At 44.4% G+C, this 12,502-nt stretch overlaps 1 protein-coding gene across 1 annotated transcript in view; it reads right to left on the reverse strand.

Annotated features, from left to right (window-relative positions):
• CUL3 (cullin 3) overlaps window positions 1-12,502 on the reverse strand; it is a 335,007-nt gene that overhangs the window by 132,094 nt on the left and 190,411 nt on the right. Inside the window, exon 11 of the mRNA XM_069213488.1 lies at window positions 10,715-10,839. Within this exon, the coding sequence (XP_069069589.1) occupies window positions 10,715-10,839 (125 nt within the window). The remainder of the gene's footprint in view (window positions 1-10,714; window positions 10,840-12,502) is intronic.

The raw sequence follows: 12,502 nt of genomic DNA on the forward strand, positions 1-12,502 counted from the left end.
TACCCATTAGTGGAGCCAACAGGAGGCTTTGTGAAGGAACGCTGAAACTACCAGAATACCGTTTACAAGGGCTAGCAAAGAAAATCATTGACGGGATGCACTGACTTTAAGATCACCCAGCCAGAATGTGCCTTAACCTGTGAACTACATTTAACAAATCTTGTGAGCACTACACTGACTCAAAGTTGTTTCATGGGCAAATATCAAATCCACACACTAAAAGTGGTCAACCACCAGAATATCTGCAAAGACTAGCACTCCACTACAAGCCCAACAGGACACTGAGCTTAGCTAAGTCACACATCAACCAATAAAATGGCTTCAAACATGAAAATTAAACCATGGGAGTCCTTGACCAAGGCTACAGAACAATGTAAATTCAAGTGTCAGGGCAGAATCAAACACATATGCAACAGGAATGGAGTGAACATCTAACTAAGGAGCTCCTTTCCCAGATCACATTTTTTGCTGTATAACATTTTATTGCTAAACCCAAGTAAATATACAGTTGCAATAAGCATATAATAAACTTAATGTTTTAACACGTAGGCTGGCTGACAATGAAAATGTCACTTACCCAGTGTACATCTGTTCGTGGCATTAGTCGCTGCAGATTCACATGTTTCGCACAGTCCGCTGCCTGGTGTTGGGCTCGGAGTATTACAAGTTGTTTTTCTTCGAAGAAGTCTTTTTTGGTCACGGGACCGAAGGACTCCTCCCTCTTCGGCTCCATTGCGCATGGGCATCGACTCCATCTTAGATTGTTTTCCCCGCAGAGGGTGAGGATGGAGTTGTTTGCTATAAATAGTGCCCATGCAATGGAGTGAATACGTATGTACATAAAAAGTTTATAATAATTATTTACAAATGTACAAATGTTTAAGATTTAAGATCTACTTCTAAACGGCTACAGGCTTCCCGGGGAGGCGGGAGGGCACATGTGAATCTGCAGCGACTAATGCCACGAACAGATGTACACTGGGTAAGTGACATTTTCAGTTCGATGGCATATGTTGCTGCAGATACACATGTTTCGCATAGACTATAAAGCAGTTACCTCCCCTAAAAGCGGTGGTTTAGCCTGTAGGAGTTGAAGTAGTTTGGAATAATGTTCTTAGTACAGCTTGGCCCACTGTAGCTTGTTGTGCATTTAGTACGTCTACACAGTAGTGTTTAGTAAATGTATGAGGCGTAGACCAGGTTGCAGCCTTACATATTTTGCTCATAGGAATGTTTCCTAGAAAGGCCATTGTAGCACCTTTCTTTCTGGTTGAGTGTGCCTTTGGTGTAATAGGCAATTCTCTTTTGGCTTTAAGATAGCATGTTTGAATACATCTGACTATCCATCTAGCAATGCCTTGTTTAGAGATTGGATTTCCTATGTGTGGTTTTTGAAAAGCTATGAACAGTTGTTTTGTTTTCCTGATTAGCTTTGTTCTGTCAATGTAGTACATTAGTGCTCTTTTGATGTCTAATGTATGTAGTGCCCTTTCAGCCACGGAATCTGGTTGTGGGAAGAACACTGGCAATTCTACTGTTTGATTTAAATGGAATGGTGAGATTACTTTTGGTAGAAATTTTGGATTTGTTCTTAGAACTATTTTATTTTTGTGTATTTGAATAAATGGTTCTTGTATGGTAAATGCCTGTATTTCACTTACTCTTCTGAGGGATGTGATTGCAATGAGAAATGCGACTTTCCAGGTTAGATATTGCATTTCACAGGAATGCATGGGTTCGAAAGGTGGACCCATGAGTCTTGTTAAGACGATGTTAAGGTTCCATGAAGGAACTGGTGGTGTTCTTGGTGGTATAATTCTTTTTAGCCCTTCCATGAATGCTTTAATAACTGGTATTCTAAATAGAGACGATGAATGAGTAGTTTGTAGGTAAGCAGATATTGCTGCGAGGTGTATTTTTATAGATGAAAAAGCGAGATTCGCTTTTTGCAAATGTAGTAAGTATCCCACTATGTCCTTTGTAGAGGCATGCAATGGTTGGATTTGATTGGTATGGCAGTAGCAAACAAATCTTTTCCACTTAGATGCATAGCAGTGTCTAGTGGAAGCTTTTCTAGCTTGTTTTATGACCTCCATGCATTCTTGTGTGAGGTCTAAGTGTCCGAATTCTAGGATTTCAGGAGCCAAATTGCCAGATTCAATGATGCTGGGTTTGGATGCCTGATCTGTTGTTTGTGTTGTGTTAACAGATCTGGTCTGTTGGGTAGTTTGACATGCGGTACTAGTGAAAGGTCTAGTATATTCTAGTTGTATACCAAGGTTGTCTTGCCCATGTGGGTGCTATCAGTATGAGTTTGAGTTGGTTTTGACTCAACTTGTTTACTAGATATGGAAGGAGAGGGAGAGGGGGAAAAGCTTATGCAAATATCCCTGACCAACTCATCCATAGAGCATTGCCTTGTGATTCGCGGTGTGGGTACCTGGATGCGAAGTTTTGGCATTTTGCGTTTTCTTTTGTTGCGAACAAATCTATCTGGGGTGTTCCCCAAATTTGAAAGTACTTGTTCAGAACTTGGGGGTGAATTTCCCATTCGTGGACTTGTTGGTGGTCTCGCGAAAGGTTGTCTGCTAGTTGGTTTTGGATCCCTGGAATAAATTGTGCTATTAGGCGAATGTTGTTGTGAATCGCCCACTGCCATATTTTTTGTGTTAGGAGGCACAATTGTGTTGAGTGTGTTCCTCCTTGTTTGTTTAAATAATACATTGTTGTCATGTTGTCTGTTTTGGCAAGAATGTATTTGTGTGTTATTATGGGTTGAAAGGCTTTTAACGCTAGAAATACTGCTAACAGTTCTAGGTAATTGATATGAAATTTTGTTTGGTGTACATCCCATTGTCCTTGAATGCTGTGGTGATTGAGGCGTGCTCCCCACCCTGTCATGGAAGCATCTGTTATAACGTATTGAGGCACTGGGTCCTGAAATGTCCGCCCTTTGTTTAAATTGTTGCTGTTCCACCATAGAAGCGAGAGGTATGTTTGGCGGTCTACCAACACCAGATCTTGAAGTTGACCCTGTGCCTGTGACCATTGTGATGCTAGGCACTGTTGTAAGGGTCGCATGTGTAGTCTTGCGTTTGGGACAATGGCTATGCATGATGACATCATGCCTAGAAGTTTTAGCACAAATTTTGCTTGTATCTTTTGGTTTGGAAACATAGCACTTTTTACCTTGTGGAATGCTTGCACTCTTTGTGGACTTGGAGTGGCAATTCCCTTTGATGTGTTGATGGTTGCTCCTAGATATTGTTGTGTCTGACACGGTTCGAGGTGTGATTTTGTATAGTTGATGGAGAAACCCAGTTTGTGAAGGGTTTGTATGACATATGTGGTGTCGTTTGTGCACTTTTTTACTGTGTTGGTCTTGATTAGCCAATCGTCCAGGTAAGGAAACACATGCATCTGTTGTCTCCTGATATGTGCTGCTACTACTGCTAGACATTTTGTGAACACTCTTGGTGCAGTTGTTATTCCGAATGGCAACACTTTGAATTGGTAATGTATTCCTTTGAATACGAACCTTAGGTACTTTCTGTGAGAAGGGTGTATCGGTATATGAAAGTACGCATCTTTTAGGTCTAATGTGGTCATGTAATCTTGCTGTTTGAGCAGTGGAATGATGTCTTGTAGTGTGACCATGTGAAAGTGGTCCGATATGATGTAGGTATTTAGTGTCCTGAGATCTAATATTGGTCTTAATGTTTTGTCTTTTTTTGGAATTAGAAAGTACAGGGAGTAAACTCCTGCGTTTTTTTGTTGTACTGGTACTAACTCTATTGCATCCTTTTGCAGTAGTGCTTGAACTTCTAGTCCTAAAAGTTCTAAATGTTGTGGTGACATTTTGCGTGTTTTTGGAGGGATGTTTGGTGGGAATTTGTGGAATTCTATGCAATAGCCATGTTGGATTATTGCTAATACCCAATTGTCTGTTGTAATCTGCTGCCAAGATTGGTAGAATTGGCTTAGTCTTCCCCCCACTGGTGTTGAGTGAAGGGGTTGTGTGACTTGAAAGTCACTGTTTAGGTGGAGGTGTTTTTGGAGTCTGGAATCTTCCCCTACTCCTTGGGAATTGACCCTCTCTATATCCCCTGAAACCTCCCCTTTGGAATGAACCCTGATATGGTGTGGTTCTTGTTTGTTGGCTGGTGGTGTCTGTGGATTGGCCACGAAACCCCCCTCTAAATGGAGTTTTTCTAAAAGAGCCTCTGCTCTGCGGGGAGTAGAGTGCGCCCATGGCTTTGGCCGTGTCTGTGTCCTTTTTAAGTTTTTCAATGGCTGTGTCCACCTCAGGGCCAAAAAGTTGTTTCTCGTTGAAGGGCATATTAAGGACAGCCTGCTGGATTTCAGGTTTGAAGCCTGAAGTGCGGAGCCAAGCGTGTCTCCTTATGGTGACAGCAGTGTTGACTGTTCTCGCTGCAGTATCGGCTGCGTCCAGTGAAGAGCGGATTTGATTGTTTGAGATCGTTTGTCCCTCTTCAACTATTTGCTGCGCCCTTTTTTGGTATTCCTGGGGAAGATGGTCTACGAGAAGTTGCATCTCATCCCAGTGTGCGCGGTCATATCTGGCCAGCAGCGCTTGAGAATTTGCGATGCGCCACTGGTTGGCTGCCTGTGATGGTACTCTTTTTCCTGCCGCATCAAATTTTCTGCTTTCTTTGTCCGGAGGTGGGGCGTCGCCAGATGTATGGGAATTTGCTCTCTTGCGAGCTGCCCCTACTACTACGGAGTCAGGTGGTAACTGCAAAGTAATAAACACTGGGTCTGTGGGTGGTGGTTTGTATTTCTTATCCACCCTTGGGGTGATGGCTCTTGATTTTACGGGCTCTTCAAAAATTTGTTTTGCGTGCCGTAACATCCCTGGTAGCATTGGGAGACATTGATATTGGCTATGTGTAGCCGAGAGGGTGTTAAATAAAAAATCATCCTCTATAGGATCGGAATGCAGTGGGACATTGTGGAATTCTGCAGCCCTAGCCACCAGTTGCGAGTATGAGGTACTGTCCTCTGGCGGTGACGGCTTTGTGGGGTATGAATCGGGATCATTGTCCGGCACTGGGGTGTCATATAGGTCCCAAGCGTCTTGATCCTGATTATCTTGACTTATGGTAGTTTGCGCTGGTGAGTGCATTTGTGGCGGTGTTTGTGCCGGCGATGCCTGTTGTGGTGGAGAGGGCGGAGGCGTGACTTTTTTAACCACTTTGGCTTGTGGTTGTGCGTCATCCTTGAGAAGTCCGATCCTTCTTTTCCTCATTATTGGGGGAAGGGTTGATATCTTCCCTGTGTCTTGCTGTATGTACAGTCTCTTTTGTGTGTAGTCTGATTCTACACTTTGGAGCTCTTGTCCAAATCTGTGCACCTGGCCACTTATTCCTTGTTCCTCTGTGTAGGATGAAGGTGTGGAACTTTTCGGCGCCGAGAGAGAATCTTTTTTCGGCTTCGGCACCGACAGAATTTTTGTGGCTTTCGGCAGTGTGTCTCGGTGCCGATGTTTTTCGGTGCCGGCATCTTGTTTTTGCCTCTCGGAGCCGCTATCTCGGCTCCGAGGTTGCTCCATGGCGGTCCCTCGACCGGAGTCTGGTGTCTTCGCTATGGGCGTGCCCTTTTTCGGCGCCTTCGACGGGTCGCCGGTTTTATGGGTCGAGCCATGGCCTGTTGGCAGTGGCGTCCCCTGGGCTTTTGTCTTCTCGATGGTTTTAATTTTCGACGTCTTACTCACTGTTTGTTGCTGTTGTTCGACGTCGGAGTCTCCGGATTCTGATTCCGGAACCGAGAATGTTTCCTCTTCGTCGTCGAAACGTTGTTTTGTTGGCGTGGACGCCATTTGTAGACGCCTGGCTCTTCGGTCCCGGAGTGTTTTTCTGGACCGGAAGGCTCGACAGGCCTCACAGGTATCCTCCTTGTGCTCGGGGGACAAGCACAAGTTACAGACCAAGTGCTGATCTGTATAAGGATACTTACTGTGACATTTTGGGCAGAAACGAAACGGGGTCCGTTCCATCGGCTTCGATGTCGCACGCGGTCGGGCCGACCAGGCCCCGATGGGGGAATCGAAGCTACCCCAAAGTCTTCCGATGATCGGTGTCGATGTACCTAACTATCCCGATACCGAACGGAACAATACCGACGCTTTCTTCCGAGATTCTGACTAACTTTCCGAACCGAAACACGGAGCGAAAAGGAATACGTCCGAACCAGACAGCGGAAAAAAACAATCTAAGATGGAGTCGACGCCCATGCGCAATGGAGCCGAAGAGGGAGGAGTCCTTCGGTCCCGTGACCAAAAAAGACTTCTTCGAAGAAAAACAACTTGTAATACTCCGAGCCCAACACCAGGCAGCGGACTGTGCGAAACGTGTATCTGCAGCAACATATGCCATCGAACATATACTTATCTCGGACTGGATTCAAACCTCTCCCCCATCACAGCATAAACAGAATCCAGACATCCAGCTCAATACAATACTACTAGAATAAATAGTTAATTATCCTTTTATTAAGACTACAAAGAAAGGGTTCTGGTGACCAGCAGAAAAGGCTATATTTACACTGCAGGAAAGTGCCACTGTTGGCATGGTTACACCCCCAATTTGTTGTCTAGTGTTGATGCCAGGTTTGATTGAAAGTGGGCTGGGACCATGCTAACCAAGCCCCAGAACCAGTGTTCCTTCCCTAAAACCGTACCTTTGTTTCCACAGCTGGCACAGTCCTGGCACATAGTTAAGTCCCTTGTAAAAGGTATCCATGGTACCAAGGGCCCTGTTGCCAGCGAAGGTCTCTGAGGGCTGCAGCATGTATTATGCCACCCTAGGGGACCCCTCACTCAGCACATGCCCACTGCCTTGCAGCTTGTGTGTGCTGGTGGGGAGAAAAAGACAAAGTTGACATGGCACCCCTCTCAGGGTGCCATGCCCACAAACCACTGCCTGCAGCATAGGTAAGTCACCTCTCTAGCAGTCCTTACAGCCCTAAGGCAGGGTGCACTATACCACAGGTTAGGGCATAGCTGCATGAGCAATATGCCCCTACAGTATCTAAGTCCATTCTTAGACATTGTAAGTGCAGTGCAGCCATATTGAGTATATGGTCTGGGAGTTTTTCATTACAAACTCCACAGCACCATAATGGCTTCACTGAATACTGGGAAGATTGGTATCAAACTTCTCAGCACAATAAACCAACACTGATGCCAGTGTGGGATTTATTGGAAAATGCACACAGAGGACATCTTAGAGATGCCCCCTGTATGTTAGCCCAACTGCTAGTGTCGGACTGACCGGCCTGTGCCAGCCTGCCACTTTCAGACATGTTTCTGACAACATGGGGTGAGTGCCTTTGTGCACTCTGTGGTCAGAAACAAAGCTTGTCCTGGGTGGAGGTGCTTCACACCTCCCACTGCAGGAACTGTATGTAACACCTGGCGGTGAGCCTCAAAGGCTCAAGCTTTGGGTTACAGTGCCCCAGGGCCACCCCTAAGGTGTCCAGAGTCAAGGTGACCCCCGCCCCACAGAATCCTCCATCTTGGCTTGAAGGAAAGGGACCAATAGGGATAGGAATGTGCCCACCTCCCCAAAGGGAGTGGGCACAAGGAGGGTGTAGCCACCCTCAGGGACAGTAGCCGTTAGCTACTGCCCTCTGACCCCCTAACACACTCCTAAATCTAGGATTTAAGGGCCTCCCTGAACCCAGTTCACCATATTCCTGGCAACCTACAAGAAGAAGGACTGCTAAGCTGAAACCCCCAGCAGAGAAGAAGGAAGATGACAACTGTTTGGGCCCCTGCCCTACCGGCCTGTCTCCTGCTTCAAAGAACCTGCAAAAAGACCAGCGACACGTCCAGCGCGCCCAGTGACCTCTGCCAACTCCAGAGGACTGCCCTGCACCCAAAAAGACCAAAAACTCTAGAGGACAGCGGCTCTGTCTGAAAAAACCTACAACTAAGGACTCCCACCTCACTCCTGATGCGCTAGTGTCCAGGTGGTCCACCCAGCAAGAGAGGATCCCCAGGCGACTGCAAGCAAGTGCCCACCCTGGGTTGACCTGTCCACCCCTCCACGACGAGGCCTGCAGAGGGAATCCCAAGGACCATCCCTGACTGCAAAGCTACAGACAAAGATATCCGACGCCTAAAGGCACACTGCACCCGCAGCACACAGGCCTTGGAGAAATCCACCCCGTGTTTCAACGTTCAGCATGCAGACCTCCTCCCTGTCCAACTGGTGATCTGTCTGAGACCCCCCCCCTCATGGACCTCGCCTGCAGCCTCTGAGTGATAACACCACCCCCCTTCCCCCCCCGGTCTCCTCATAGACCAGCATTGTAAACCCAACGTCCTGTTTGCGTCCTGAATGCGAATGCCCCTGTGCCGCTGAGGGTGTGTGTCTGGTGCCTACTTGTGGCCCCTTCAGTGCTCTTCTAATCCACCCTGGTCTGCCCTCCGAGTCGCGGGTACTTACCTGCTGGCTGAGTGGATTCCAAGTACCCCCTGTCTTCATAGGAGCCCACGTTACATTTGCTCAACTTTGACCTCTGCACCAGGCCGGCCCAGTGTTTCTGGTGGTGGGTGTTTGGAGGGTTAACTTGAACCCCAACCAGTGGAGTTCCTAAAACCCTGAGACTGTAAGTGTTGTACTTACCTGTAAACAGATCTAACTTTTCTCCCCTGCCACCCCCCCAGGAACTGTTTGAAAATTGCGCTGTGTCCATTTTTAAAAATAGCTTTTGCCAATAACACAAAAACTGTATTACTTACCTATTTCAAAGTACTGTGGACACCTGTGCGAAATATGAAACTTTTAAGGTACTAACCTGCGACTTGAGTCTTGTGGTTTTAAAAATAAACTAAGAAAATATATTTTTGCAATATAAAAACCATTGGCCTGGAGTTAAGTCACTGAGTGGATGATTCTTCTATATTCTGTGTGTGTACAACAAATACTTAACGCTTAACTGCTCAACCACACTACCGCAAAGAGAGCAATAGTATTATCAACTTTGGCCTGTGTTAAGCCTCTGGGGAACCCCTGGGCTCTGTGCACACTATATCTCACTTTGATATAGTATATACATAGCCAGCTCCCTACCTACACATTCTGCATATCTATTAAGTACATGCACCTCTGAAATCCTTATCTATGATACAGATTAAATCTAGGTAGATTTAGACAGATTAAACAACTTCACGACCCAACACCAAGTGGGGAGGGTCTCCATAGCTTCTGGCTCAGAAGGAAGGACCTCTGTGGTTTCATTTTCCAGAGGAAGAGGGCCCCACAGCAAGAACAGGAGCCCTGAGAAGAACAGGACTAGGTTCCAACTGCAGATGTAGTAAGAGCACTGAAGAGTGGGGCTTTTCAAAAAGCATTTTCCTACAACAGAAAATACAGGATGCAGACTTTATATCCATATTTTAACAATTGAGGTGTTCTGGAATTTTCCCGTTGACCTCTGGTTAATGAAACTGCAAACCACTGTTCTTCAAATCACATGTTTACCAAGGCTATTAAGGAAACATGAATCCTGCACAGCATTACAACAACAGACTTGGCATCTTTTTTTGGAGGATTTCCACTTAGAAATATTAATTTTATTTTGGACTTTCATTAAAAGCCTAATTTAGAAATATATCAACTTATCTGACTTCCTTAACATGGTATGTGGTTCAGCTGGTCCGAGGGGGAAACGTGCCCTTTGCTAATCTCCTCACATATTTTTCTAAACATTATTGCTTTGAAGGGCACTAATCTTAGAACAAGGCTGTCTATCACAACAACCTGGCAACAAGGTCTAAAGAAACTAAAGTGATGTGTGTGGTGTATTAGAAAAAACGATTATCAACCTCAAAGAACAGCTTAAGCTTGCACTACTTGGAGAAAGGCAGAAGTGGCAGCTGATAGGTAATATGTGCATCCCTGGAAGTTCTCATACTTCTTATATGGAGATCTGATGGCACGTTCTCCAAACACAACTGAATTAACTCGTACTAAAAATAATTCTCAACAGAAGCAGGCCACATGTTGGAACCAGTTTCATTTGTTTGATGCACCTTTGCGTCTTATTTTTTCTCCTTACATAAGCATGAAGGGGTGGTTATTTTATTCTAATGGTTATCAAACAATAAAAATCAAAGCAGAGAGGCTTGCTTACCTGTAATTGCAGTTCACCGTGATAACTAACCCAACCAACTTCCCCCTTATAGATGAAAACATGGACTTATGACGAGCTTCAATTAGAACTGCAGGTCTTTTATTTCACTGGAGCTTTGTAGGAGCTACCAGGCAAGCTGCCATAAAATTTTAAAACCTGACAACTTTACAATCTGTGCTTCAGTTATTGTTTAAAATAAAAATGCAAAATGTTTTTATTCTATTTTTAAAAATACTAGCATTTCTAAATACTGTTAACATAACTATTCCAGAATCCCATCTGGCCCCTGAAGAATATCTTCATTGTCATTAATAATTAAGGAACCGAGAACCCTTTCTATACACTTTTTTAGAGGATGCAGGATTTGGTTACTTTTCAAGGCGTGGTAGCTGCAAAAAGCTGCCTCCCAAACAGACCAAATACGCCATGAAGTAATGTAACAATAATATAAGCATTTTATTTCTACAGGGTGTCTACCGCACATTAACAATGAAACAATCGAAAAATATGTATTGTCTTAATTAAAAATGAGTGAGTGAAGATTCATGCTTACCTTCTAAAGATTTCAAAAGCATGTCTAGGAGCAGGAGGGATGTTGCACTTTGGTGTGGCCGATTGAGTAGGCCAATAACCTGTAGTAAGAACTCGCACCGTGAGATCAACCCCTCCTAATGACACCTAATCAGAAATAATGGATAAAGGGGTTTTTAAATGAGGAATAACAATTATACTTAACTGTAACATATCTTAAAATCCCTTTCACTACTGAGTGCCACAAATTCACTATACTTCATTCCACACCTACACACAAGGGTACAAAAAAATACAATATGTATTTAGCTCCACTTTCAAAATCACCTCCAGATGACATTACCGTAAACTGAAGTGAAGAGGCATTACTCTGTCCAGTCTGACCTAAGCAGCAATCAATCACCATGGATTTGTGACTAATCTGACCTCTCTCTCGAAAACATTTTCTTCTATTTAGTGACTAATCGCAGTGAATATGTGTCAGTCATATGAATGCTAGCCAACTGCTTACCTACACAACTTTAGACTATAGCTCGGACTCCCAACTACCTGCTTGGAAGACACTTGAATGCAGTTTGTCTCGTATTAAACAACTATACCCTTAATCAACTTTAACTTGGTTTCTGCACAAACCATATCACTGAAATTGCTCATATTTCAAACTTCATTAGCTGCACACCTCAATAAATGATTCATTATATTAATACTCATGTGTAATATTTCACCACCTCTCGTAAATCTCTGCCATTTTTCTCTCAGGTCCACTGCATCAGTTTAGGACTGATCTGTTTGGTCTAAATGATTTTTCTCTTCCTTCTCGCCCGCACCCCTAACCCCAACGGGCACCTGAAAGATCCCGGGTCCAGGCCTACTACCTTTAATCACCAAGTATCTTGCTCACATCTCTGTATTTGGCTTTACCAAATACATATATGTTAATGACACCCAAACATGTATCTCTTTCACTTCACTCTCACTGGCACATTACAACTACAGTATCCAAGTGCCAACACCAGTGTCCACATTGGATAACACTCTGGTCTGCTGTGCACAAGTGTCAAACATAAAATCTACATTTTGGAATCTATTACATCAAATTCTCAACCAAGAACAATTACCCACACCAGAATATGTGCCACCTCCTACAGCTAAAACCCTGTGTGCTGTTTCTTTATAGCCCTGTTATGGGATCAACAAATTACTTGCCTCTTAGATGGTTTGATCCAAAACTCGCTGACTCTCCTTGAAAAAGAAAACTTTGGAACATGAACCACCTTTCATATGTCTCAGACATATTCACCACAAAGGCACCAAACTGGATAGCTGCCTGTGAAGTTCAATACCCTTCACAAATATCTAGTCTTACTTAATAAAGCAACCAACGGGACTACTATAATCTGCTCATCACAAACGTTTTGCAGATACACTCCAACTTGCACTGTACAATTCATCAGTCCAAACCATATGTCACCCATAAACCACCCTGCATTGGACGACGTTGGATTTTTCATCTTGCTTAGGACCCTTCACTGGAATTCATTCCGGACTGACCTATATGAGCGCCCATCTTTTTTTTTTTTTTTAAACAGAACCATGAAATCATTAAAAAAAAAAAAAAAGAAAAGCTCAAGACCTACCTTTTCCCCGTCCTCTCTGTCCACTGACTTGCTGGAACACTCTACCCACTTCAGCAAACCTAGTCACTTCCTCTGCACTCTACTGCATGACCAATCCTGCATGACTTGGTCTGCTGCTTCTGCCTTGCACCCTCAGCCCCTGCTCTCACTGTACCGACTGCAATTAGACTACT

This window comes from Pleurodeles waltl, chromosome 11 (assembly GCF_031143425.1).
Source record: "Pleurodeles waltl isolate 20211129_DDA chromosome 11, aPleWal1.hap1.20221129, whole genome shotgun sequence".
Taxonomy (NCBI): domain Eukaryota; kingdom Metazoa; phylum Chordata; class Amphibia; order Caudata; family Salamandridae; genus Pleurodeles; species Pleurodeles waltl.